The sequence below is a fragment of the Parasteatoda tepidariorum genome, chromosome 8 (genome assembly GCF_043381705.1).
Source record: "Parasteatoda tepidariorum isolate YZ-2023 chromosome 8, CAS_Ptep_4.0, whole genome shotgun sequence".
NCBI lineage: Eukaryota > Metazoa > Arthropoda > Arachnida > Araneae > Theridiidae > Parasteatoda > Parasteatoda tepidariorum.
In genome coordinates this window covers 25,013,485-25,040,212 of record NC_092211.1, presented here as the reverse complement: position 1 = coordinate 25,040,212, position 26,728 = coordinate 25,013,485, and the positions used below count along the sequence as shown (strand labels likewise).

Below are 26,728 nucleotides of genomic sequence, written 5' to 3'. Positions count from 1 at the left end.
TTGTCAATACCTCTCTGACGTTGGAGTTGAATCGCCTCTTTAACTGGCCCCTCCTTATTTTAGAACATCATTTATCTAGAATTAAGTTAATTCTTTCGGTTTGTCTAGTTCTACGAAGACTGATACTTGTCGAATGACAGCCTGACAGTGACAAATACACAGAAACAGAGGATTTGGATCAAATGCGATTGAAAAAAAATTGAAGTCGCCGTGTTTTCATTCAGAGATTAAAACATCGCGTGAGGCAAGCGACATTCCACAAAATCGCAACTAAAAAGCCGATTGAAGATCGCAGCAATTTATCTTTTAAGTTACTAAACACGTGCGGAGGATTCTCCTGTTGACCCGCATCGGAACTCGGATCGAACTGCTGAAACAGAAACCAGTCAGACGGGCCATTTATTTTTTTCGTCGGATGCGAATGATTCACGTTCATAAACATTATAGATTTTGTTGGAAAAAAGTTCTTCCCCACTTTCTTTAATTTAAATTTTTTTTACTAGTCCGTTCGTAAATAGTTCGCTTTTTCCTTTGAAGGAGTTTTGACATGCGCTCTTTTGTCGCAAGTCGACGTGTTGTTATTTTTGAACTACTTAATACAAAAGAGAGAAGCTTTTCAAGTGAAAATTCTTTTCAAAAAGGTGAATGAAGAAGGGTATAATCTTGAGGAATAAAATAGGGTAATTTGCTTTTATCTCCTCCAGCAACTTATAAGAGGTTTAAAAAACTCGCTATTTTTGTTACTGTTGAAATCAGTGAAGTTTTATTTATTTATTTTTTTTACTTATTCTGAATTGAATTCTGCATAAAATATTGAAAAAAAATCCTTCTGTGAAGATTTACCATAGAAGAAGTCATGTTTAAAAATTATTCAGGGGTTATGTGGTTTTTAAAGAGAACAAAAAAAGCACATTTTCTGTAATTTTTTTTTTAATATTCAAGGAATTATTTCACTCAAATTTTTTAAGGATATAAAAGAACAACAGTTAAACATTATTTTATGAAATTTCATCTGAAACATTTTATTTTATAACCGTCGTTGAAGAACCGACCCAATTGTTTTTGGGTTTACGACTACTAATGTTCAACTCCGTAGATTTGTAATTTTCAACCCAATTCAGAAGACAAGGGAACTCCTGGATCAAATATTGGGAGAAATTTGCCTTCGCGGAGGACTTTTTGATGTAACTAATCTGAATTTGAGTTACATGGAGTGGAAAACCACGAAAACCTCCCACGATTAACCTGACGGCTAGGACACTCTAACCAAAGATCCGTCTACGACTGAGGATATTTTAGGTCAGCACTGTGGTCGGCGCAAGCCGGATGCGGAATTCGCATCGATCAGCCGTCGCTGGGATTCAAACAGGGTTCACCTCATTGGAAGGCGAACGCTCTATCCCCTGAGCCATCACGGCTCCATATGAAACATACTGAAAATGTAGCCGTTGAAAGTTTATTTTCAGAAACCTCTAAGAAAATGATTCATGATGAGATGAATACAAGGTCTCGAAAACTACTGCCCTTATATTTTTGAAATTACTGCCCACTACCGAATAGAATTGACTAGTAATTGAACGGAATAATTAAAAAAATAAAATTAAAACTTTATTTTTTTGGCAGAGTCGTATGCAAAATTTAATCCCAGATTGCAGTATAATGTTGATTTTAAATTAAGCAACAACCTCTATCACTAAGTCCAACAAGGATAAGAAATGATAAGTATATAAACCATGAAAACTTGAAATTATGTTAAATTCAGCTATGCTAATTTACACGCTATGAGCTCTTCATTAAGCTTGCATAAACAATCATTTTATATAGAGATTGAATCTGCCTTTATAAAAGGCTAGAATAACTTTTTAAAATCGGAGGCAAATGCAAGATTTACAGTAAAAGCTAAAAAAATGAGATTTTTTTGAGTCCCTTTTATTCAATCTTCAAGGAGACAAACTTGGTATACTGATATTTCTACTAAGTTTAAAAAGGATTAAGTCAGCCTTTTTATGCCAACCAAAGGAAAATGAAAATATGCTTGCCTTAAGTTTTTTTGCTGCCTGGGATGTTTTTGGTTTAAATTTTGATTGCATGATGTCTTTCAAAATTGGTTGTGCTGAAAAAAAATGAGCATAAGTCAATTTTGTCTGGAAGAAATGCATAGCTGCCAACTTTTACGCTATTTCCGAAAGATTTTTTATATTGGTAGCAGAAGGTATGCATTATTATTTGATTTAATGTGTAATAAACTTAAAAAGAATTTTCACAATCACGCTGTACTGATAGTTTAAACATATATATTAAAGTCTTGTCTATTAGGTGATCTAGATTTTGTGTTTAAGCGCTGGCTACATTAAAAGAATTTCTGTTCCCATTTATGCTTTTACGCTATTTTTTTCTGCACTAGTCAGAAATACTTGGGAAAAAGCATGATAGTTGGCAGCTTTGGAGTTGTATAAAACGTCAGTAAGATCGGTGCATTAGTTTCTGTTAGATCGTGGATACCGTCTTCCCCGTCGGAGGTTTGAGAAAACTCTTCTTTCAAACGGTAATGGTTAATCAAATCTAATATTGATTTTCAAAGGCTATTTCCATCAGAGTTTTGAGAATTTTTGTTTGAAAAATACTCTACACAAATAAAAGATATTTAAAAATTTCAAAACCAGCCTTTGTAACCAGCCATATTTAAGTAATCCATTAATCTGAAAATGAAATTTGACTACTACTACGAAGTAGCAAATTATTTTATCTTTAAAAGAAACTTGATAATGGATAGGAAAAAACTTGATAATGTATATCTAACCACCTGTCTCTCTTGTAAGTCAACCATTTTAATGAATTAATTTTAATAGATTGCATTTTTCTTATGTATGTAGATCACTTGTGAACAAAAATACTTAATCTCATAAGAAATGCTCTTATTGCAAAAATGCAATTGAGTTACTGAATTTAGGAACTTAATTAGTATTGAACGCTAGCCCTAATTTCTAAATAAGAATTGTTATCAGTTGAAAAGTAATAAATCACTCACATATCGCTGGTTTAAAGTTAAAACGACACTTCTGCACTCACCTCTCATGTTATTTGAATGAGAAGTGAGTGCAGAAGTGTCGTTATGACTTTGAACCAGCGATATGTGTCTGAAGAAAGATATTTGGTCAGGCACATATAGTATTACAGCACTGTTTAGAGATGTTTGGGATTTCTGGATAGTAGGCGATACATGTCAAAATTTCATAACATTTTAATGTTTAATCTATGGATTGCAGCGATTTTAGTGACTGGAGTTCTGTAATTTTTAAATCAATGGATAGAAAAGAATTTCGCCTGCTGATAATACATTATTTTTTATAGGAATTAATACTGTTGAATCTAAACAATAGCTTAATAAATCAAATATTATTTATAATCAAATATTAGATAATGATCAAATAATCAATATAATAATCAAATATTGGAATTTAAACGCGGTAGTACAAACACCGATGATGCTGAACGGTCTGGTTACACAAAATCGGCAGTAGTTTAGGAAAACATCAAAAAGTCTACGAAATAGTTTTGAAAGACGAGTAGGGGAAAAATGAGAGCTACACACCACTTAGAATAGATGACCTTTCATCTATAGGATAAGCTCTAGAAACAATAAAGTAAAAATTCAAAAAAAAAGAAAGAAAATTTGTCCCCCCCCCAGTCACTTAATAAGGGATTTGTTACTAAGACTTTTCTCCCATTTGCAATTTCGCTGCAGTGCTAAAAATTAATTATAATTTCTTGGTGTTGCTAACTATAAAACATTTTATTAAAAAAAGCGAGCTTGTACACATTGAATTATTCCTTACTGATGTTAAAGAACACTGTAAATTCTTCTTCTTTCTTAAAACAATCGCGGGACGCTCTCAACAATTACCAAGAGAAAGCATTATTGAAACATGGCTTTTATTTTTACATGAAACGTGAATTATGATCTTTTCATATTCAATAGTACAGTAAATGAAGATTCCCAGTAAAAATTTAGGCTAGTGTATATAGATATTTGAAAAAAATTAAAATGACTCATTCTTAAGAATTGAATACCATTTTTTTTCATTGGAGGACATTGGATTTCTAATATGTCCTTGATAACAGGAAATGGGCTGGGTTTCAATATTTTTTTTATCCCCTACCCACACTTTGGGAGGGAAAAAATAATTTCCGTTGTTTGTTCGTTTTTTGTTCGATCAAAGATATATTTGATGAAGGAATGATAAACTAGTTTACTGAGTTACGCTTCAATAGTCTCCCTAGTATATTTATCGGTGATGCAAGTAAGTTACTTACTAATGTTTGTTTTCATCATTTGTTCTCTGATCTAATTCGAAATAATAACATCCTGAAGATTTTCCGAGTATCTTAGTACTGAATTCTTATAACCTTTCAAAGGGGAAGTAATTTTACGGTAAATTTAGTGAAGTTCGAAAAGAAAAAAACGGAGTTATAAAAATTCCTAGAAATTCGACTATAAAGACAAAAACTTCTTGAGGAGAACTAAGGACAACGATCGACGGTAATCATCAGTTGGTGCAGTTAGTAAAATGTATATTTCAGAAAAAGTTCTAATTGATGACTTATATTAACATTTCTTATGATTACATTTACAGATGATTACATTTACATTTTCTTAATTCTTTAAAAAAAATTAAAGTGCACTATTTCGTTCAATCGTGCATTTTTGCTAATACGAAGGCATAGATGCTCCAGCACAAGGCGCTAATTCACAATCCAGCGGCCTTTAACGACTAGCTTTCTTTTTTGGAGATTTTGATCGTGGCTGTAGTTGCTCCGAACTGCTTTTTATTTGTTTTTAAAATTTGTTGCCTGAACTGAAACTATGTCAAGAATCATGTTTTTCTTATTTTACAAAAATGGTGAACTTGGGAGAGGGTTGTTAAACATCGCTGGATTGGAAAATCCTGCACGGGGCGCACAATATTTTTTATTATCTAAGTCCCTCTTGATAGTTTGTAGAAGTATGGTAAGTAGGAGGTTGTGGGTCATAAAGTTTGGGGCAGGGGTTTAAATACAAAATTAACCGACTCAAACTTGCTTTATACCTAACTAATGTTTAATTTTTGGTGATCAGAAAATTAAACAAGTCGATTAGTAGGGATCGAACTTATTACTTCTTATCAAGATTAATCTTCTACGCACTTTTCTTTCGACACTTTATTTTTCTAACAAAAAATTTTTCAACTAAGTTTTACCAAAACAATAATAAAATAAATAAAATGTTGATTTTAGTACATGTAACAGAAACACTTGTGAATTAAATTTTTATTTAGTTTCTTTTTATATTCTCTATTCTCACGTGTTTAATTCATTCTATTTATTGCATGCTTTTCCTGTGTATTTCCATTTGTTATTTGATGCCCGTCTTTCTTGACATTTCTATGGTTTTTCAAATGAGCTTTTGTTGTTTCCTCCCCGCAGATATTCTACTTACTTGTTTCTGTAACAGATACAAGCATCGTAGCTTAGCTATGTATCTAATTTTTTTTTTAGAAAGTATTAATTTATTTTGATTAAATATATCTTAATATAAACTATCTATGTCTCTGGATTTTTCTTAGTAATCATTGAACTTTACGAAAAGTCAAGAATTACATTTAATGTCATTTAATGTGTACAGCATATTTGGTTACTTTTTGTCAAATGGATAGATAAATTTTGAATTCGTTTTTCTGATCTCAAGGATGCGACATTTTTATGATATTCTTAAATGAAGCTTATTGGTCTGAAAACATTGCTATTTCACCAGACTACGAGACCCTATTCTCATCCAGATCAGTTTTTTACCGATGTTTGATGAGCCTCAATATTGTTTTTATGTACACATCTCCAAGCCAACATTTGAAAAAGCCTAAAAAAAGAAATTTTTCATCACTTAAAAATGAGAGAACTATAAAGGGGGAGACATATCATTGGTCACGTGTAAAGAGATATCGATGTTTCTAGACCCTTAATTAACTTCAAAGGCTGAATGAAAAACAAAAAACTTTTCAAAGGTCTTTAAAGTATACGCCAGATGAGTGGATCTTCCAAGTAATTATGTTTAAAAAACATGATTAGACACGACATGATATAATGAATTAATATTTTTGTTTTCTTTCTGTAGTTCAAGATAATAGTTCTCCTGAATTGCTGCTGATTCATTAATGAAAAGGAAATCTGGAAATTTTTTTTTAAAAAAAAAGCAATTCATATATGAAATGGATATCATTGTTAAATTTGTGATACTTGTTATTAACAACTTCGTTGTAAAAAAAAAGTTCCATTGTTTTTTTTTTATAAAAAAGCAATGCTCCTATAATAGCTATTAAAAAATGTACATTGGCGTTGAGTGCTAAAGTTAAAGAAGTAATCTCTTATTTTTTGTTGCTATATACAGGTTTAGTCTCATAAAAATGCAAAGCATATTTATGCATAGATCTTCAATAGCATTTGTATTGATACAAAAGGTAAAAAAAAAATTATTTTTTAAAACTTGCCTTGTTATGGGTAACAATAAAGTAAGTAATTGCTTCACATTCATTCCCCATCAAAATTCCTACGTGCTACACAAAAGAAACTTAGAAACAATGGCTCGATGCAGTTAGAGATTAAACGCACGCAAGACTGGGGATTGGCAATATTCTGAATGAATCTGAGGCATGAAAGTAAAATGCTTTCTAATGAGTTAGGGGTAAAGTTATTACAAAACAAATTGTTTTTATCAGTTTGAGATGAAACAAAGAACCTCATATTATGCTGGAGTTCTTCGTGGCATTGCAAGAAGTAGCCTTCAGACGTGTCAATAGGAAGTGAAGGGATTCGATTGCTATCTTGCTGATCATTTTTCTGAATCCGATCATACTTTAAATATTCTTTATTGTGAAAGTTGAAAAAAGATTGAAAGCGTGACCCCTAAAATTTGACTTAAACTTGTCAGTTATTGATGAGCTGGTGAGATTTTGTTGCGATTTCTTTTAACTGTTTTTCTCGGATCTCCTTTTGAATTTAATATGCGAGCAAGGAAGTGATATTTTTCGATAAATAACGCTTCTGCTTAAATACAAGACTGAGGATTGATTCTGATTGCACATATTGGGGATAAGCAACTATTTTAATGAATCAGAGGCATATAAGTGAAATGATTTCGAATGAACGAGGGGTAAAGTTATTACAAAGTAAATAGTTTTCTTTTCTGTTTGAGATGAAACAAGAAGCCTTTTTTATATAATAAGCTCCTTTTGGCATTGAAAGAAGTAGCCTTCAAACGTGTCAATAGGATTCTGAGCTAGTATATGATAAATTTCAACAGGAAAAAGTTAAATAATTTTTATATCAATGTGTGCAGTACTTCAGCTTTGAACACAAATCGTAGTTTATTTGGACTATTTATTATTTTTTTAAGTCCTTAACATGCATACAAATAATATTGAAATATTATTGTCCCCTCATTTACTCACCTACCGTACCTTACGCCCCCTATGTTCTCAGACAAACACGAGAGTGACAAGGGGAACGGTAAACAAAACAGGATAGATAGATGGGTACGGAGACGAATAGAGATGGGGGGGGGAGAGAAAAAGAGAGAGTGAGAGAGAGAGAGAGAGGAATTGAAGTATGTGCTCGAATTTTTTCAGATAGATAAATTTTTAATACTAATCTTAATTGCAAACCTTCTGTCTCGTTTGTATTAGAAGATAATATTGTAATATTGAAGTTAATTTCTCCCGTAGCAGATTAAATTCTAAATGTTTATGATTTTAAATTTAAGTAACAGTTGTAAAGTTCGATATGTGTTTATAGATAATTAATAAATTTTTTATGAAGTTAAGAAAAAGAACTAATGTCAACTATTCGTGTAGAAAATATACGAGAAACAACGTTATTTATTCTTTAAAAAATATTCAAGAAATAACTTTACCATTTGCACAGAACTTGTAAGAAAAAAAATCGATTAATTTAATCTTCACAAATAATTTAAGTACCATTTAAAACTTATTTATTAAAATTTAACGAAGGGTTTTAGCAAAATGATTATGTGAGGTTTCGTGTCTATATAGCATTACTCTAAATGGATTTAGTTAGTTTGTCATTGTTTTTTCCCCATAACAATAGCCAGAATGCCAAAAAGTTTAGTTTCGAACATTGAAAACGTGACTTTACAAATTTATTTAAACATAGAAATAATTAGTTGGTTATTGATGAGCTGTCAATTTGAGCATGTGAATCCTTTCAGTTAATCCCTTGATTTATATAAATTTCTTTGAACGATTAATTTAACGCATCAGATGCCTTCGGTTATTTTAAATATCTATTGTTTAAATTTATAGGAATGAACTACATATTTATTTTGTTGTTGATATATTTTCTTCGTTAATGACCGAAACCGGCTTTATTAACTAGCTTGAAAGCATGACTTAGCAATCTGATTTGAATTTGTCTATAATTAGTTTAATATTGATGCGCTGTCAATCTCGTGCTATGAATTGATGATATAAATGAATGTCTTCTAAGAACATTAAAAATAAATCGTTGTTATGACGGTACATTTTGTATACTTAACTGCTTTTTATAATTTATCTCTTTTAAGCGTATAATTATGTTAATCAACTTATAGATGAGATTAAGAGCTTCTAGGGAAACTAACCAGTGAAGGAACACTTAAGCTTCGCTTGTATTTCTAAAAATCATATTAATTTCAAAATTCGTAATTTTAGTTAAATGACAGAGTAAACATTTTTGTTACTAATTGCAAATTACGTAAAAAGATTGTAGAGAACTTACCTAATATTGTTTTAAAGTTTTGGAGGTTAAAATAACAAGTAGTAAGAAGACCAAGTGAAGGAACAGCTCTTAGCAGTGAATGAACACCCAGTAAAGGAACACTTAATTTTGGTTATTTTTTAATCCTTTTTATGAATTTATAAGCCTTACAAATATTTAAAAACAAGCCTATTCTTGAAATTAATGCATATAAAAGCATGGAAAATGTTAACTTTTTTTGTAATCATGAATTGAAAATTAAAGTGTCAACATATTAACTCATACTGTTCATTCACTGGGAAATCTATGCCCAGTTAAGGAACATGCCTGCTCCCTCACTGGTTAGAAGTTGTTTTTCGTATTTTTAACATACTTTTGATGCGGACCATCACTAGAGGTACAAGAAAATTAAAGTTTATCTTTTATTTTCATTAACTTAGAAAAAAACCCAGTAAAGGAACACTTGTTCCTTCGTTGGTTTTTCATCGTTTGGTGATCCAGTAAATAAACACCTCCCTATCTCAGTACTTTATTATGCTATGATGCTTAAAAAAATAAAACGTAACTTCAATAACTATATTTTGAATTCTCTTTTTCACAGTGAGAAAAATAAAACTATTACATGTAATTAATTCCACTTCAAACATATAAATACAAACACTCACCTTAAACTACTGTATGAAATCTAACTATCTCATCATATAAAGGTAAAAGATCTTATTACAAAATCGGCATTAAACTTATATCATTTCAACAGTGTCTGTTTTAAACTGTACTGAGTGGCTACTGCTCTTCTTGAATGTACCAACTTAGTTAAACTCGTTATAACACTTGCAATTTATTTTTTATCTACACAGTATTTTCTATCAGCACAGTATTTTTTAAGCACAAAATACTGGTTTTGAGAGGTTACAATGTACAAATTCTCGTATTAAATGAATTTGAGGGCTCTAAATTGAAAAATCAATCGATTTCGAATTTGCAATGTCTTTAACAACTTGTTTTAAATGGAAATACAGGTATAGACATAACATTTTCATGCTGCCCATTCATTTATCCTTTTTATTTATTACACTTTTCACTTATTACCCTTTTCATTTATCGGAACATGAGAATCTTTCAATAATTCTTTAAATACTTCTACATGATCATTCCCTTGCGCCCAATGAAGTGGAGTCTTGTCATACTTATCTTTTGCATTTATCCGAATATTAGAATTTTTCAAATAACTCTTAACTACTTCTTCATGAGTCCCACAGTGGACTGATCGTTAAGACACGGTTCCCAGCAGATCACCGAAGTCAAGCATCACTGGCTGCGGTCAGTGTCCGGGTGGGTGACAACTTGGATTAGTCTGCGTAGAGACCGAGAGTGTGCGGTATTGGTCCTCTTTCAACTTTTCTACCGCAAAGTGCTAGATTTCGCGTGCAGGTCATCGGGCTACCGAAGCGGGGGTGCCATCCTCTCTGCAGAGGATCAAAATTGTGACGGCATGTCTTCGGATCATCCTCCGGGATATTTCCCAGACCATCGCCAATAGCCCATTGTGCAGCTCTAGTGCGAGGTAAATTAACAATAACAGCAACAACAACAACTTCTTAATGATCTTTCTCGGCTACCAAATAAAGTGGTTTCCAGTTTTCATTTCCTTTCGAATTTACCTGAATGCGAGAATCTTTCAATAAAAATTCAATTATTTTTACATACCTCTTGGATACTACTCAATGAAATGGTGTCCAGTTATACTTATCTTTTGAATTTACCTAAATATTTGAATCTTTCATTAATTTTTTGTTTACTTTTACATAACTCCTCTGCGTTGCCAAATGAAGTAGTTTCTAGTTATCATTTCTTTTTGAATTTACCTGAATGCGAGAATCCTCCAACAAAAATTCAATTACTTTTGCATAAACCTTTGATACTACCCGTTGAAATGGTGTCTAGTTATACTTAGCATTTTCATTTACCTAAATATATCTTTCCTCTTTAAAAGTAATATCTAAAAGTTCTACGCTATAAGTAATATCTATATCTTTCATTAATTCTTTTTTACCTTTATGTAACTCCTCAGCGTTGCCAAATGAAGTGGTTTCTAGTTTTCATTTCCTTTTGAATTTACCTGAATGCGAGAATCCTTCGATAAAAATTCAATTACTTTTACATAAACCTTTGATACTACCCGTTGAAATGGTGTCCAGTAATACTTATCATTTTCATTTACCTAAATATATCTTTCTACTTTTAAAGTAATATCTAAAAGTTCTACACAATAAGTAATATCTATATCTTTCATTAATTCTTTTTTACTTTTACATAACCCTTCAGTGTTGCCAAATGAAGTGGTTTCTAGTTATCATTTCCTTTTGAATTTACCTGAATGCGAGATTCCTTCAATGAAAATTCAATTACTTTTACGTGAACCTTTGATACTACCTGTTGAAATGGTGTCCAGTTATACTTATCATTTTCATTTACCTAAATATATCTTTCAACCTAAAAGTAATATCTAAAAGTTCTGCACTATAAGTAATATCTATATCTTTCATTAATTCTTTTTTACTTTTACGTAACCCCTCAGCGTTGCCAAATGAAGTGGTTTCTAGTTATCATTTCTTTTTGAATTTACCTGAATGCGAGAATCTTTCAATAAAAATTCAATTACTTTTACATAAACCTTTGATACTACACGTTGAAATGGTGTCCAGTAATACTTATCATTTTCATTTACCTAAATATATCTTTCTACTTTTAAAGTAATATCTAAAAGTTCTACACTATAAGTAATATCTATATCTTTCATGAATTCTTTGTTTACTTTTACGTAACCCCTCAGCGTTGCCAAATGAAGTGGTTTCTAGTTATCATTGCTTTTTGAATTTACCTGAATGCGAGAATCCTTCGATAAAAATTCAATTACTTTTACATAAACCTTTGATACTACTCGTTGAAATGGTGTCCAGTAATACTTATCATTTTCATTTACCTAAATATATCTTTCTACTTTTAAAGTAGTATCTAAAAGTTCTACACAATAAGTAATATCTATATTGTTCATTAATTCTTTGTTTACTTTTACGCAACCCTTCAGCGTTGCCAAATGAAGTGGTTTCTAGTTATCATTGCTTTTTGAATTTACCTGAATGCGAGATTCCTTCAATGAAAATTCAATTACTTTTACATAAACCTTTGATACTACACGTTGAAATGGTGTCCAGTAATACTTATCATTTTCATTTACCTAAATATATCTTTCAACCTAAAAGTAATATCTAAAAGTTCTACACTATAAGTAATATCTATATCTTTCATTAATTCTTTGTTTACTTTTGCATAACCCTTCAGTGTTGCCATATGAAGTGGTTTCCAGTTATTATTGCGTTTTGAATTTACCTGAATACGAGAATCTTTCAATAACAATTTAATTACTTCTACATAACCTTGTGCCACAACGCAATGACGTAATTATACTTATCTTTTGAATTTACCTGAATAAATGAATCATTCAGCACTTTAATTGCTTTTACATAATCTTTCAGTGTTGCCAAATGAATTGGTGTCCAGTTATTAGTAATTTTTGGATTTACTCCAATACAAGCATCTTTCAATAATTCTTTAACAACTTCTACATCACCATTCCTTGCTGTCACATGAAATAATGCCTAGCTAGGTTAAACGAGGTTAGGTTATTTTGAATTCGAGATTTTTTGGTTAAAATTGGTGCATAATCTGTAATCACAAATCAGGTATCCTTTTCTTTAAACAGAAAATACGAAGTGGAAGAAAATACTATGGTTTAAAATTCTAATTGACGAATGAAATTTAAATATCTTAGTCAAAATAGCTAATAAATTTGCATTTTATTTTTTATTACTATTACCTTTAACAGAAAATACGAGTTTTGAGAAGCTACCATACAACGCACAGTGGGCCAGCATCCAAGGTTTCGTGGCCAAAATGAGCATTTCGATAAAATTAGTTTCAAAATTTGGGGTTTTTTATTTAGTGGTTTNTCCTCCGGGATGTTTCCCAGGCCGTTGCCAATAGCCCATTGTGCAGCGTAATGCGACGTAAATTAACAACAACAACAACTTCTTCATGATCTTTCTCTGCTACCAAATAAAGTAGTTTCCAGTTTTCATTTCCTTTCGAATTTACCTGAATGCGAGAATCTTTCAATAAAAATTCAATTATTTTTGCATACCTCTTGGATACTACTCAATGAAATGGTGTCCAGTTATACTTATCTTTTAAATTTACCTAAATATTTGAATCTTTCATTAATTTTTTGTTTACTTTTACATAACTCCTCTGCGTTGCCAATTGAAGTGGTTTCTAGTTATCATTTCTTTTTGAATTTACCTGAATGCGAGAATCCTCCAATAAAAATTCAATTACTTTTACATAAACCTTTGATGCTACCCGTTGAAATGGCGCCCAGTTATACTTATCATTTTCATTTATCTAAATATATCTTTCTACTTTAAAAGTAATATCTGAAAGTTTTATCTATATCTTTCATTAGTTCTTTGTTTACTTTTACATAACCCTTCAGTGTTGCCAAATGAAGTGGTTTCTAGTTATCATTTCCTTTTGAATTTACCTGAGTGCGAGAATCCTTCAATAAAAATTAAATTACTTTTACATAGACCTTTGATACTACCAGTTGAAATGGTGTCCAGTTATACTTATCATTTTCATTTACCTAAATATATCTTTCTACTTTAAAAGTAATATCTATAAAAGTTCTACACTATAAGTAATATCTATATCTTTCATTAGTTCTTTGTTTACTTTTACATAACCCTTCAGTGTAGCAAATGAAGTGGTTTCCAGTTATTACGTTTTGAATTTACCTGAATACGAGAATCTTTCAATAACAATTTAATTACTTCTACATTACCTTGTGCCATAACGCAATGACGTAGTTATACTTATATTTTCAATTTACCTGAATAAATGAATCATTCAGTAATTCATTAATTGCTTTTACATAATCTTTCAGTGTTGCCAAATGAAATGGTGTCCAGTTAGCAGTAATTTTTGAATTTACTCAAATACAAGTATCTTTCAATAATTCCTTAACAACTTCTACATCACCATTCCTATCTGTCACATGAAATAATGTCTAGCTAGGTTAAACGAGATTAGGTTATTTTGAATTCGAGATTTTTTGGTTTCGATTGGTACTCAATCTGTAATTACTAATCAGGTATCCTTTTCTTTAAACAGAAAATACGAAGTGGCTATGGTTTAAAATTCTAGTTGACGAATGAAGTTTAAATTTCTTAGTCAAAATAGCTATTAAATTTACATTTTATTTTTATTACTATTACCTTTAACAGAAAATACGAGTTTTGAGAAGTTACCATACAACGTTTCGAGCTCAATAATCAGATCTCTTAAGTCACCAAATGAATCTAACTTTTTGGAAGAGAATTTTCAGTGAGCTTCAACACTCGATGTATCTACCTGCTCATCTGGATATTTCGAAACAGCTGCAGGAGATATTTATGGGAGTTTTTCTTTAGTCGCCTGACCAGATCATTTACCTGAATTATCACTTCCTAGATGCATCTTCAATCAAAAACGTGACCGGCATTTAGAGGAAGAGAATGGGAGAGATGCTAATAAAGAGTAGACGCTAACCTCCAGATGTTGTTAGACTTTTGAAATAGCTAAATTACTCTGAATTCACTTATTCCAGAATAGTTTTGCCACAAAATATTTGAAACTTAAGATTCCGTTTTTTTTTATTTATTGTAAAATAATAGATCGGCGTTGTTCTAGATACAGTTCGATGCCTAACTAAGATCCTAAATGACCGCTTGTGCGAAATATCGGAAAATAGTGAGTAATAACCTTATCTAAGGGATTTAACTACTGAATTAAACCATTACGCTGTCTATTACGAAATGTAAGACTGGCTATAATTAATTATAACTCTTATATTTGTTTAAAACCCATTTTTTAAGCATTTTGAACTTATTTTCTACCTTTATGACTTCTAAACTATAGTTGTCTTATGTTTATTTTAGAATGTATATGAATAAGTATTTTTTTTCTTCTTTTTGCTACCTATTGCTCAAATGCGGAATGCTATACCAGGGGTCTGTCCAGACATTTTGTGAAAGGTCCGTTTTTCGTGAAATTGTGAAAAAATTATTCACATTCTTTCAAACAGGGTTCGCTTTTATGAATGTGTGGAAATAGGGTCNACGATTGGGCAATGAGCCATAAAAGTCCTTTATGATGTCTTGCGGCATCTCATTCCACTGTTGCTGTAAAAACACCGCTAAATCGACCTAACTCGGAAGCTGTTCAACTTGCTGTCCCAAATGGTCTCAGATGTGTCCGTTTGGCAACAAATCTGGACATCGAACAGGCCATAGAAGGGTGAAAAGGAGATGGAGGCATTCCTGTGGCACCCTTGTTGGAAGTGGCCACGCATTAAAAACTGCACATCTTCAGATTTGAAAATTGGCTCCCGTGAGCCTTGCCATTAGTGGCAACACATGTGGCTAAAGAGTATGTCACGAACGTACTGTTGAGCTGTAATGGAGCCATGGATCAATATTATGAGTGATTTTGTGTTGTGTGCGATAGCATTCCATACCATCACACTAGCTTCCAAACTCGTGCACGATGGTCATCACTGAAGACGACCTGGTTTTATTCAGTTGTAGTCGAATCTTGTTGAGATGGGTATTACTCCTAACTGAGGCAACGATGGGTAGGTGTCAATCTTCCCTGCGCCATTTTTTACGTCTTTTGTAAGGTGCGCAGAATTCATATTTAAAATCCTTGTCAAAGGCTAAATCAAAAAATGTACACATGAAGGGTAAGAAGATAATGTTTAGGCAAGAAAAATTAAAAATATGATGAATCACCATTGATGAAGGCTGCATAAAATTTGTTATAATCTTGTTTGATTACTAGATATTCACGTCTAATGTTTTGAATTTTTTTAAAGACAAAAACTGTACTACAAAACATTTAAAGTTGATAAAGTACACTTTTCATGACATTTAAACAAAATTATATAAATTATATATTCGTTCAAAAAATAATCTGTAAAAAAAACTTTTTTTTATGAATAATGTTTGATGCCCATTAAATCCTTTCATCAAACCTTCTAAGTTCTTAAATCCATTCGAGGTGAGGAATATGGATTGTGGAAACTAATGACATGCGCAATGTGTCATTTTTAACGTTGAAATGGATTTTAGAGTATATGTAAATATATATTCAGGAATGAAAACTGCTCCACTTTCTGTAAATAATTATGTAAATTGGAAAAAAATTAATAGCTACAACGTTCTGAAATATGGTTAAGTCCACCATCACTCTATAATGGTCGCCCCGATATAGCTCTCGCAAAGTTGTGTTTCTCTTTAACTTCGGATTATTTGGTATTGTGGAGGGTAAAAAAAAGGGTTATAATAAGTTTCATCAAGAATCATATACTACCAAATTATAAATGTTGCTATCAATCTGAAAGCATTTGCCCAAGTGTCACAAGTTGGCATCGCTGTAAATAATTTTGTATTTATTGTTTACCGGTGACCTCCATTGCGCTACACTTTCAGAAAACCTCTCTTTATGCATTTAATAATTTTGTATTGATCGTTTAACGAAGACTTCCGTAGCGCTGCCCTTTCCGTAAAGCATCCTAATATTATACATGTTTGTAACTTTAACAAGGTGTTCAATTAACAACGTTTCTCTTTAAATTGAACTATATTAAAAGATTTGGCTTTTCTGTATATTTATGCATTAAGTAATTTTGTATTGATCGTTTAACAAAGACTTTTGTTGAGCTGGCTATTCTGTAAAACACACTAACATTATACATGTTTGTTTCTTTAACAAGGTGTTCAATTAACAACGTTTCTCTTTAAATTGAACTATATTAAAATATTTGGCTTTTCTATATATTTATGCATTAAGTAATTTTGTATTGATCGTTTAACAAAGTCTTTTGTTGAGCTGGCTATTCTGTAAAACACACTAACATTATACATGTTTGTAACTAAATAACAGAGTTGGCCGTTGATTACAGTAATCGATTACAACTGTAATTGATTACAGATAATTACAGCTATGTAATCAATTACTTGTAATCACGATTACAAGTAATCAATTACTTGTAATCGTGATTACAACTTTCAAAAAANAACCACCCTAACATTATACATGTTTGTAACTTTAACAAGGTGTTCAATTAACAACGTTTCTCTTTAAATTGAACTATATTAAAAGATTTGGCTTTTCTGTATATTTATGCAGTAAGTAATTTTGTATTGATCTTTTAACGAAGACTTTCGTTGAGCTGGCTATTCTGTAAACCACACTAACATTATACATGTTTGTAACTTTAACAAGATGTTCAATTAACAACGTTTCTATTTAAATTGAACAATATTAAACGATTTGGCTTTTCTGCATATTTATACATTAAATAATTTTATATTGATCGTTTTAAAAAGACTTTCGTTGAGCTGACTAATTCAGTAAAACACCCTAACATTATACATGTTTTTAACTTTAACAAGGTGTTCAATTAACAACGTTTCTTTTTAAATTAAACAATATTAAACGATTTGGCTTTTCTGCATATTTATGCATTAAGTAATTTTGTATTTATCATTTAACGAAGACTCTCATTCCATCTCTTTCAGCAAAACACCCTAACATTATACATGTTTATAACTTAAATAAGCGGTTCAATTAATATCGTTTCTCTTTAAATTGAACAATATTAAATGATTTGGCTTTTCTGTATATTTGTGCATTAAGTTATTTTGTATTTATTGTTTAACGAGGACATCTGCTACGATATAGTTCAAGAAGAAAAACACATTTCTATTTTTCATGAGTGCCAACTTGATAGGGTGTTAAATTAACAATTTTACGTTTAAATTGAACAATATTGCAGTGTAATGATTTTCTAGAATTATAGATTTGTACCATATGGTTTATCTTGTCACCGTACTAGGGCTATGGATGTGAACACAATGTAAAACTTCTCTATTGGTTTAGCGTTTGACTTAAAATAATCGTATTATTTTCTAACTCTTACTGATAATGCGATTTGTTGAGAAAGTTTCGTTCTTGCTTTCTTATGCTCCAATAGCGTTAACGTTAGAAGAAACCGTAAAGCTTTGCAAAATCTCTCTAAAATAATTGAACATTTTCTTAAATTTTTAACCGTGTAAGTGTAAATTTAGTTCTGTCACGTTTTAATAAGAAAACAAACAATGTGTTAATAAAAACTAGGAAAAATCACGCACTTAGATGAAACAATTAATGAAATATTAAATTTAAAACTAGTTTTTGTTATTTTTTTAAATTTTAAAACGCCAGGAAAGCCAGTAAATATGTTTATAATGTTTGCTATCATACAACATGTCTATTTTATCACTCTCCTGGGTTATATATGTTAAACATGACTCTTTTTTTAATAAATTTTTTACCTCGCAATTGAATTTATATTCTGCTGCTCCAACTTTCACCTACATCTTTGATAGTCACTTAAGGAAGTTCTACAGGTCGTTAAAGTAAGATTACGATTTGTACGTAAAAGAATTTTTTTCTTCTAAAAAGCATTCATAATGACTTTCACGTTCAACGGTCAGTGTGCTACAAATATTTTCATAATTTTATTCCTTTCTTACTTTTTTTCCTCATCCTGTCTAGCCTGTTTTTTTATGTCATGATGCCACTTTATTTTTAAATAAAATATTTCTGATATCCTAGGAATGTAAAAGAGCTGACACTTATATGTAAATATTATTTTATATTCATATTTTATTTTTTAAAATGGTTTAAGCGCAGGTGCAGAAGTAACTTAGCAATGATTTTTCTGAGATTTTTTAAAGAACTGTTTTTTAAATTGAGATAGAAAATCTTGCTTTTTTCAAATTTCTGCATGATCACGACTTTTTTACAGATTTGCATAAACTTAACAAACTGAATTTTTTCGAAGATATGAAATATATTAATAGACTGTAATAATATTTTTCGAATGCGCCTAAGTGGTTAGATTTCTCTATCAATTTAAACTAACCAGGGCATTTTTTTTTGGCTACATCTATGCTTTTAAAATAAATAAACAACATTGAGTTAACCTACAAAAATGGTCTAACGAATTTCAATTATAAGTTTTGTATTTCCATCATTATCGGAGGCTAATCTTATGTTGCCTCTAGTCTTTATTTTTAGGATTACGTCAGAAACAAGAGTGGGCAAAAGCAAAATCAAACAACAAAGGTTTTATTTTCTTTTTAAATTTATTTCCAATAAGTGTACTTAGAAAAACTAACCATGGATAAAACTATCAGAATTTAGTATAATTTACTATGTTTCTTATTTCACAGGAATACCAAAGAACTCGATAATGCGAAGCGGTAATGATTTTGGAAATATTTACAATAAAATATGATTTTATAATATGTGATAAAATTTGGTAAATGTGGTAATTTTATAATAAAACCTTAGAGTAGGGCAAAACATTCATTTATTCGGTAAAATTTACTTTTCAGTTTTGCATTCTTTACTGTATATAAAGGATGCAAACAGTAATTGAACTGTAATTTTGAAAACCGGAATTAACGGTAAAACGTTACCACATGAATGGTTTAAATTCCGTATGTTTTGGTTTCATTAACCTATTTTTTTCTCTGTGTGGTGGTATGAATACAATTTTTACTTTTGAATTTGCCACATAAGTCGTTTTGAAAACATATTAACGTTTCACTTTGGCTAAAAATATGTTACCAAATTATCCTTAGAATTTAACCTTGCACTTATATATTTATGCATAGTTAAACTTCTAAATTTAAAATGTAGGAAAGCTTTGAATTTATATTTATTATCCATAATATTTTTGAAGCAAATTTTGCATTTTGCACATCTTGCAAACTATTATTCTAGCATAATTCTTAACTTGGATAATGCGTNTACAAAGTTCAACTAAAAAGTTACTTTTTTCTAAAATTTTACTTTTTGACTATTTTTTACTCGGAATTTTACTTGATTTTATTTTCTCGAATGTTTAAATTTCAGGAGGGGCGAAATATATTGTTTGCCCCCTCACTAAAATTTCAGAGGGGGCGACTGCCCCCTCTGCCCCCCCGGCTGGCACGCCACTGATTTTGCACATCTTGCAAACTGTTATTCTAGCATAATTTTTAACTTAGATAATGCGTCATTTTATTCAAAAAACAATGTTTTAATAATGAAAAAGAAATTTTTTGAGTATATGCTATTACAGAAGGGGGGGATTTAGAAATCTTTTTCTAATTTATAATTTTTTTTTGGGCACAAAAAACAATGTATCAAAGCAGATTTTGGTTAATAAATAACAATATGTGGTGCAAAATTTGAATGTATGATTCAAACACTTTTCTTTACAAAGAATGTAAATGAAAAAATGTACGTATTTAAATATAACGGAATAAAAGTCTTAAACAAGAATATTATAATTTTAATATGAAAATGCCTCTGACATAAATTGTAAAAACTTTAAAATCTTGGTGGAAGAACTTTTTAAATGAATTATAGCTGAATTATACAAAGAGTATCAGATTATTTTTTTAAGTAAAGCATGAAAAGTGTTTAAATAAGATTAATTGTTAACTCTTAAGTCTAATTTTGTACACAAAATTGGAATCTTTATGGTTTACTATTAGATCTTCAATTTTACGGGCTATGGACTTTCTTGGATGATATAATGCTTGCATATCAAATTATTGTGCCATTTTTAAAAGATAATATCATGAAACAAGACATTATGTATTTCATCTTCAATTATGCATCAGCTACTAATTCAATACGTCAATGGGAATATTATTAAATATATTATTTATATATGTATTTAATTTATTGTGGCGCATTAGTGGCTTTCCTATGCCCTTTGCATGTTTAAGTGTCCCCAAGCTGTTATACCAGCCATTAATTTTCCCATTTGTTTTATTTTTTGTTTTCTACATAATGGTTTAAGACAAAAAAGAAAAGAAACTATATTTTTGGGGTTAAGATTGAACTCTCAGGCAGAGTTCTAAAATTATTCCTTCTTAAATTATCGAAGCTATTCTTTTGTCAACACAAAATGAAAAAGTGCTATTCCACAGGGCAAAAATAATGCTAAAATTGTAAACGATATTGTGAACCCCGTTTACTTATTTTCGCAATATTTAAATCTATCTTTGTTACACATATTTCATTTACAATAAAAATAAAGTTAATAATTAAAAAAAATGTTCTTTTGGGAATGAGAATAATAATTATATCATCTCCTAATTGAGAGAGAAGAGCCACTTGTTTCTTCCAAGAATTTCTCAGAGCGCTTAAATCCTACCAAAATTATACCTGTTTGTGGCACCTAAAATTAAATCTGTTAACTATCGTTATAATTTTATTTACATATTTGATAGTGATTAATTTAAAACATATTCGAATGATTCTCAATGATTTCTGTAGAAAACAAATAAAATGCCAATGAGTTGAAAATTAATGTTCTATTTACCGTCAAGTCGGTGCATTTAATTTCCATTTTCTTTCTTTTTTCTTTCTCAAAGGAGCGACTTTCAAATCTTTCTCGCCAAAAGTGCTCGTCTTTGATAAAGATTGTGTTTTACTATGGAATGGCAACTATGCAAGGGCAAGTTTTACGCTTGATTTAATTATCCAAAATTCTATAGTTTGTTGTCACAGGCTTTTGTGGCATCAGCTGTAGTTTTGCTATCTTTGTATCTGTTCTTTTTACTTGTACAGCTGCCCTTCTGATATATTTCATTAAACTGCTAAGAAAAATTAATTGGCGGGAAAAGAGTTTTTAGAACTTACGCAAACGAAAAACACACACACGCACAATGTCGTATTGTTGAATTTTTATTTTTATGTAAAGGTGTTTGATATAATTTTTTACCATCTATCATTATTTAGTTTTGATCATAGGATTTTGTGATCTCATATAAGATGGAATGCATACCTAAATACTAAAAGCTCCATTTCCTGCAAGCTTCGCTATCCAATTTCCCATTTATTCGCAGTCATATTTATTTCTCGTTATGAAACAGAAATTACATTTAAAAACGAAATTCATTCAATTTTAGATATTTCGTTTCATTTATATCGATGACGCAGAAACGTTTATTGTCATTTCAAGTTCAACATAGAAAACAACTAAACTGTTGATAAAAAAGAGTATTTGTTTTTGTATTAATTGTAATTGTTTACAAATTCTTATGCGAATGTTAAATATTCAATAAAGATAAACATTCATACCAACCCATTAGAATGTATATACATTAAAATATGTTTTCAAATGAAATATTTCTTTTCATAAATATGAATTCTATTTTTATTTTAGTTGTTTTATGAAAAAAAAGCAACTTTTGGTATAATTTAGAGCTCTAAGCTGAGAAAATATTATCGATTAATATAAACTTAGGAATTTCTCATGTTTTGGTAATAGGAGCGTTAAGCATATTTTTACGCTATAAGTGTATTAATTTATATACTTTTTTTCGTTACTGTTCAACTGAGTTAAATATTTTTCTATCTTTAGCCTTTTTAATTGTATTATTTTTGCCATAAAATTTCTGAAGAATAACTTCAGGAAGAAAGCATTTCGGTTAAAGTGACTTTAGAATACCTATTTTTATGCAAAATTATTCTTGAAGTCTCTTTTTTTAATGTTTTTCTTCTATTTCTTTCACCTGACATTCCCGTTATGAACAGTAACTATACTTAATGTTTGTTTTTCTAAGTGATAAAAAATGCCAACATATATTTAATCTCTTTTTCTTTCGTTGTAGGATGTGGCATCTTTGCCCACCAGATGTCGCCACTAAAGTCACCTCGTGATGATCCCGGTGAGTTATTCAAAACTTAATATTTTTCACAGAGAAAAAAGATATCTTTAAAAAAATTTCTTTTTTAAATAGTCATAAACATTGTTTATAAATTCTGATTGTACTTTTTGTACGTTTAAAACTATTTTGATCTTCTACAAAGAGCACCAGTGAAAATTTAAGCATTCTTGCTTGTTTGATCAAAAGTGGTTAAACATAAATTGGTTAATATAAGTTAATCAAATTATTAAAAAGGAAGCATGTCTTCAAGTTTTTGCAGGAGTGACAAAAACTTTGATGATTCAAAAAACTTTGTTTCTTTTCAAAAAGGTTTATTTTTAATCCATCGCTAACTAAACATGTTTTATTTTAGTATACTAAATAATAACTAATAATATTATATAGTAAACTAAATAACTAAAATATAGTAAACTAATAAACTAATATATAGTAATATAGTAAACTAATAAACTAATATATAGTAAACTAAATAATATTTCAGTTTAAAATACAATTCTGAAAACTTAGCCATATTATATTTCCGTAGCATTTAAATGTGGTTCCGTCTTTTAAATAGAGGCCAATAATAAGTCATAAGCAGTAGGTAAATTATTTTCATTGCTAATCTTTAGTAGTTTCATTTTTAATTATTAATTGCTAAATTATTTTTTCAATTTTAATTTTGTAGGAGTTAAAATTCTAAAGACACGCCCGTCTTTGACTACGATTTCTTAAAATTTAGGTCTTATAACTTATAAGAAAATTTTTATTTTTTTTTATTTTATGAAAACTAATTTAACAAATGATAGAATGAATTAATGATTTTTAAAATTCTCAAGCTATCAAATTTATAAAATATTACATGTTGTTAATATACTAATGCACTACTAATTTTCACACAGTAAAAGTATCTAATAATTTATTTAAAAATTATTTCCATATCTATTCAATTACATCGTCAAAAGAAAAAGCTTTTGTTACTCCTTGCTCAGTTGATAAAAATACCAAATTTTTTAGTCTTTTTTCGACCATGATTGATCACTTTTTTTTCGTCACTGCCTAATTTGAGCTTTGAAAAAAGTCTGGGCATTCATTAAAACATTGGATTTCCACTTGGGTGTCGCAGAACCCTAGAGTTCCCTGGAACTTTAACAGGGGTTCCGCAAAAGACCATTATTTGCTTCATAAAAATGTCAATATTTTCGTAAAATTTTAATTTTTATAAAAGATTGAATTCTTAAAGGCATTTTTAAAAAAAAATAGTGCGTGGAATCCCTCCGCGCGGAAGAAGTTAAACTCCGTAACCTGCGACGTTAATAGTATCAGTAGTCGTAGAAGGATCACTAGTTCTATTCAACAACTCTTTTTCCAGCTTCGCTCGCTTCCGTGCTCTGTAATCACGGTCATATTGTGCATTTTTCTCTCGTGGACCTCTTGAACCAGTGGAAGTGCTTGTGGTTGCCTCATCGTCTCGTCATGGAAAATGTATTTGTATTAATTAGAGCGCCTGAATTAGTATAGGAGCCTTATTATTAATAATGTATGTGAATGCGTCATAATGTAATTTCAAAAGAGAAAACCTAACAATCAATTGATATTCACAAGAGACGTACCTTGACATAACCTTAAATCCGTCGCATTGTCCGTGGGATTGTTTTCACTCATTTTTTACAATTGTTATCCACTAAATTTGAAAATAAAAAATACTACCCTATTAAATTATATGTGTATCAAAACAAACTAAAAAAATATTTATAGAAAAACAGTACTTTTATGACTTTTATTATTTTTATGCTAGTGAGAACCAAAACAATATGGAAATGAATGAGGGAAAACTGGATCCTACCACGTGATTTCCCGGCCAATAAAAATGCAGCGTTAAACGTTTAACGCTTCCTTGTTGGAAGTCGCATAAGAAGTATAACTTCAAAAAAATATTTCATAGATGAAATGAAATCTCAAATTTAGTAAAAGTCACGTGTCTCAAATATATTAATCGAGACTCATTAGGTAAAGTATTAGTCTCCTTTTTTTGGCTCAGGTAAAGAGAATCAGCAACTTATTTGGCACGTTTTCTTAGGCTTTTTTTTACCATAGTCTTAGTGCACCAAAGCCGATATTTTCGTCTTTATTAATTTCTTAATAATTATAAATTGAAATATTGTTACTTCTGTTTATTATTCATAGAATATATTTTAGGAAAAAAAAACTACCTTACTATTTATTATCTCGTTGAGATGTTACATTGCAGTGAAATAAAGGAATGATAAAATTAAGGATAAAGCTACGATATCCTATTTTTACTGAAATTGTCAAAGGTTTCTCCTAAGTGCAAAAAATTGAATACCCCTGCATTAGAGGATATATCAATGAAGAAATTTTCTAACAAGCATTTGGTAATTTGCGTACAGATTTTTGCATGAGCAGGTTTTAGAAAATAATTAAAGTGAACCTTAAGCTTTTATAGAAGTTTTCGTGCTATAGAGCATTTTGAATTAAAATAAAACGAGGCGGAAGAAGACGCCGATATTTTTATAGCTTTAACCACGGCTTTAATAATTGAAATATCTGCAGAGTTAATTAATAATGACGATTTTCAAAGTTTCGTCCAAACCCTACACAATTTCCGAATGATGTATCATTTTTCATGGTCCCTTTGTTATGCATTATTTTACTTGAGGTTGAGTAATTTTTTTTTTAGCTTTCTTGCGGTGTTTTATTATTTTTCGTTTACTTGAGATTCCTTCGCTAATTGTTAATAACTGTTTTATTAAAATATCGAAAAATATAAAAAGAAGCTAAATGTATCAATTCTTTCTTGAATTCGTGGCAGAAAATATCCAGAAATAAACGGCTTCATACTTTGATTGAAAAATTTTTTTTACCTCCTTATTTTAAATAAAATTTTTATGAACTGCCTTTTACAGTATTTTCAAATGTAATTAACCTTTCATAATTTGCAAAAAAAAAAGCTCAGCTTTCATTGTTATTTTTTTTTACCACTGTGGCTGAAATAGATTCAACACTGCGATCTAACTTATTTCTATCCCCCCCTTTCTTTATCTTTCATATTTTTTTCAAAAATAAATAAAGAAATAACTAAATTTTTTTAAACATAACTTTTTTTTAAATATGAAATGCCGGAATTGAGATTCCAACTAATATTCTTTTTTAAGAAAACATAGTTATTTTTATATTGTTATCTCATAATTTTTCTATATGTGATCTGGCCTGGAACAGGAAGCAACCTTAATGAAGTGTTAAATTGAATCATTTTCCCGTTACATTTTAACGGGTTCGTTTATGTTTTGTAATAACATTTAATATGGTTTAGTTTGCTCGACAATATGTTTAAACCTGGTACCGTAAGAAAGTTGCGGCAAATTTTTGCACATAACATAGCTCCAAAATAGTTAATAACATAGTTGTGTTTTTTGTGTTTAATTGTTGTGTTAGTTATCAATAATGTTTTGTGTTAAATTTTTTTTAGTCTGAGGAAAAAAGTATAGTCAAAACTACCGGAATATGGTAAAATTTACCGAGTTTTTGACTTTATGGAGAACACCAAAAAGCTCGGTAATTTTCACCTAAGCACTTTGGTAAAATTAACAATAAAATATGATTTTATATCATGTGATAAAATTGGTAAAGCATGTCCTTAGAGCATGTCCTATAAACCATTTATGCGATGTAATTTATTTTTAGTTTTGTATTTTTTACTAAATGTGTGGTAATAAGAACAAGAATTTTGAAAACCAGTATTTCCGGTAAACCGTTACCATGAACGGAGAAACTACCAAATGAATAGTTAAAATACCGTCGTATAGCTTTATTTTATAAACCAAAATTAAGTTTTTTTTAAATGTTGCATTATTTAATACTAGAGTATTAGATATAATTTGCTTTTTCTGAATTTTTTTTAATTACAAATAGAATTACATTTCCTAAGCTTTTACTTATAAAGTTATGTAACATTTTTGATTTTTACATAAAGAGAACATTTTGTTCAAAAATAAATTGGAAATATATTTATGACTATTCAAGTTTAAAAACTCCACAGCATTTTAAAATTTCTTAATATTTCCAAC

At 30.0% G+C, this 26,728-nt stretch overlaps 1 protein-coding gene across 1 annotated transcript in view; it reads left to right on the top strand.

The window, feature by feature from the left end:
* LOC107455064 (apoptosis-stimulating of p53 protein 1) overlaps nt 1-26,728 on the top strand; it is a 453,339-nt gene that overhangs the window by 68,711 nt on the left and 357,900 nt on the right. The window contains exon 2 of the mRNA XM_043039313.2: nt 22,605-22,661. Coding sequence (XP_042895247.1) covers nt 22,653-22,661 — 9 coding nt within the window. The 5' untranslated portion in view covers nt 22,605-22,652. The remainder of the gene's footprint in view (nt 1-22,604; nt 22,662-26,728) is intronic.